At 40.6% G+C, this 1,874-nt stretch overlaps 1 protein-coding gene across 1 annotated transcript in view; it reads right to left on the reverse strand.

Annotated features, from left to right (window-relative positions):
- Positions 1-1,868, reverse strand: part of LOC100632574 (uncharacterized) — a 4,813-nt gene extending 2,945 nt beyond the window's left edge. The window contains exon 1 of the mRNA XM_019994608.1: positions 4-1,868. Coding sequence (XP_019850167.1) covers positions 4-1,600 — 1,597 coding nt within the window. The 5' untranslated portion in view covers positions 1,601-1,868. The remainder of the gene's footprint in view (positions 1-3) is intronic.
- Positions 1,869-1,874: the final 6 nt, after the last annotated feature.

The following is a 1,874-nucleotide window of genomic DNA, read 5'->3' on the forward strand; positions in this document are numbered from 1 at the left end:
CACTATGCTTTGTCAATAAAACTGTGCTTCTTTCCCTTGAGCGTAACTCACTTTTACACTCTTTAGGTATCTCCATCTCCCCGTTCTCATAATCTCCTTTTCCTTTCCATGCGGGGCCATGCCACCACATCTGGCATTGTTGTAGCTCCTGAGCTGCCAAGCCTCTTGAGGGGATGTCTGCTGGGTTATCTTGACTAATGCAGTGATACCAAAATTCTGAAGGAATTCTTTGTCTGATCTCTTGAACACGATTCCGTACGAAAGGTTTCCAAGCTTTGTCATGTCCCTTGATCCAGTGCATTGTTATCTCTGAGTCAGTGTAGCAGATAGTTTGCTCCATATCAAATGTCTTCATCATTACTTCTTGTACTGTTGTAACCAATCGTGATAGAAGAACTGCCGATAATAGTTCTAATCGTGGAATGGTTTGCTTATGAAGTGGTGCAACTCTTGTCTTGGATGCAACCAGTGTCGAATGAGGCGCTACTTCAGACTGAACTACAAGATAAACCACTGCTGCATAAGCAGTAATTGAGGCGTCGCAAAATCCATAAAGACGTGCAGGTGGCTTAGAATCTTCTACTCCAGTTGTATAACACCTAGGTACTGTTATTGTATCAACTTGTGATAATCCTTCAACTAACAAATGCCATGTTTTTAACTGTTCACCTTTCAATACGTCATCCCAATCAACCTTGCTAACACACAGCTTCTGAAAAAATACCTTAAATTTGATGATGAGGGGGCTAAACAGTCCAAGCGGGTCAAAAAATTTACTTGTGACACTAATTACCTGACGTTTTGTTGGATGTATTTCCCTAGCTTCCTTTGCTAAGGTCTTAATCCTGAACACAAATAGATCCTTCTTTACATCCCACAAAACTCCTAACACTTTCGTTTCTCCTTTCACAGGCTCCACTGTTTTACCTATAGCTAATTTAGCATATGATTCCCCTTTGTCATTCTTTGCTCTTTCTTCCTGTAACTCAACTTTCTGCTGTAGTACTTCACTATTAGAGATAAATTTTCTAAGATTGAAACCTGCCTTGCTCAATAGTTGTTTTGCGGTGTAAAAAATTTCCTCTGTTGCTTCTTCAGTGTGAGCACCACTGACTATGTCGTCCACATATATCGCATCCATTAGCTTTGGTACTATCTCGGTGTACTCGTCCACAAACTGTTCCAAATGAGTACGCACTGTGGCATTTAGAAGAAAAGGACTACAGTTGACACCAAACATAACTCTGGTAAAACGAAAAACTGCTATATCTGATGGGTTGTCTAAGCTGGAGATCCATAAAAATCTTAGAACATCCCTATCCTGCGGTGCTACTGCAATATTCAGAAAAGCCTTTTCAATGTCAGCTGCAAATGCTACCTTGTGTGCTCTAAAAGTGATTAGAACATTGAAAATTTCCTGCTGCAATTTGGGTCCTGGCAGCAGACAATCATTTAATGAAGGACCATGTTGTTTTGCAGATGCATCATAGACTACCCTTAGTTTGGTGGTCTCTTTATCTTTCCTAATCACCGCATGATGCGGGAGATAGTGCACCCTGTCCCCTTGGATGACCTCTGGGTTGTCTACCTTCTCTACCATGCCATTGTCAACTTGTTCCTGAATGACCTTATGATATGCTTCAAATGTAATTGGATCTTGTTGTAGTCTCCTCAACAGAGATGTTAATCTCTTTAAACTAAGATTGTAGTTAGAAGGAATGTTTCTCAGTGGATCCTTCCACGGAAGTGATACTTCATACCGATCCCCAATAAATACGACATGATCCCTGAATTGGTCAAAAACCTGTTCCTCATTATCAATAATGCCAATGGATTCTAAATCCCAAAATCGCTGTAAAGCCTTGTCTAATTTC

The sequence above is a fragment of the Amphimedon queenslandica genome, unplaced genomic scaffold (genome assembly GCF_000090795.2).
Source record: "Amphimedon queenslandica unplaced genomic scaffold, v1.1 AMPQUscaffold_13469, whole genome shotgun sequence".
Classification (NCBI taxonomy): Eukaryota; Metazoa; Porifera; class Demospongiae; order Haplosclerida; family Niphatidae; genus Amphimedon; species Amphimedon queenslandica.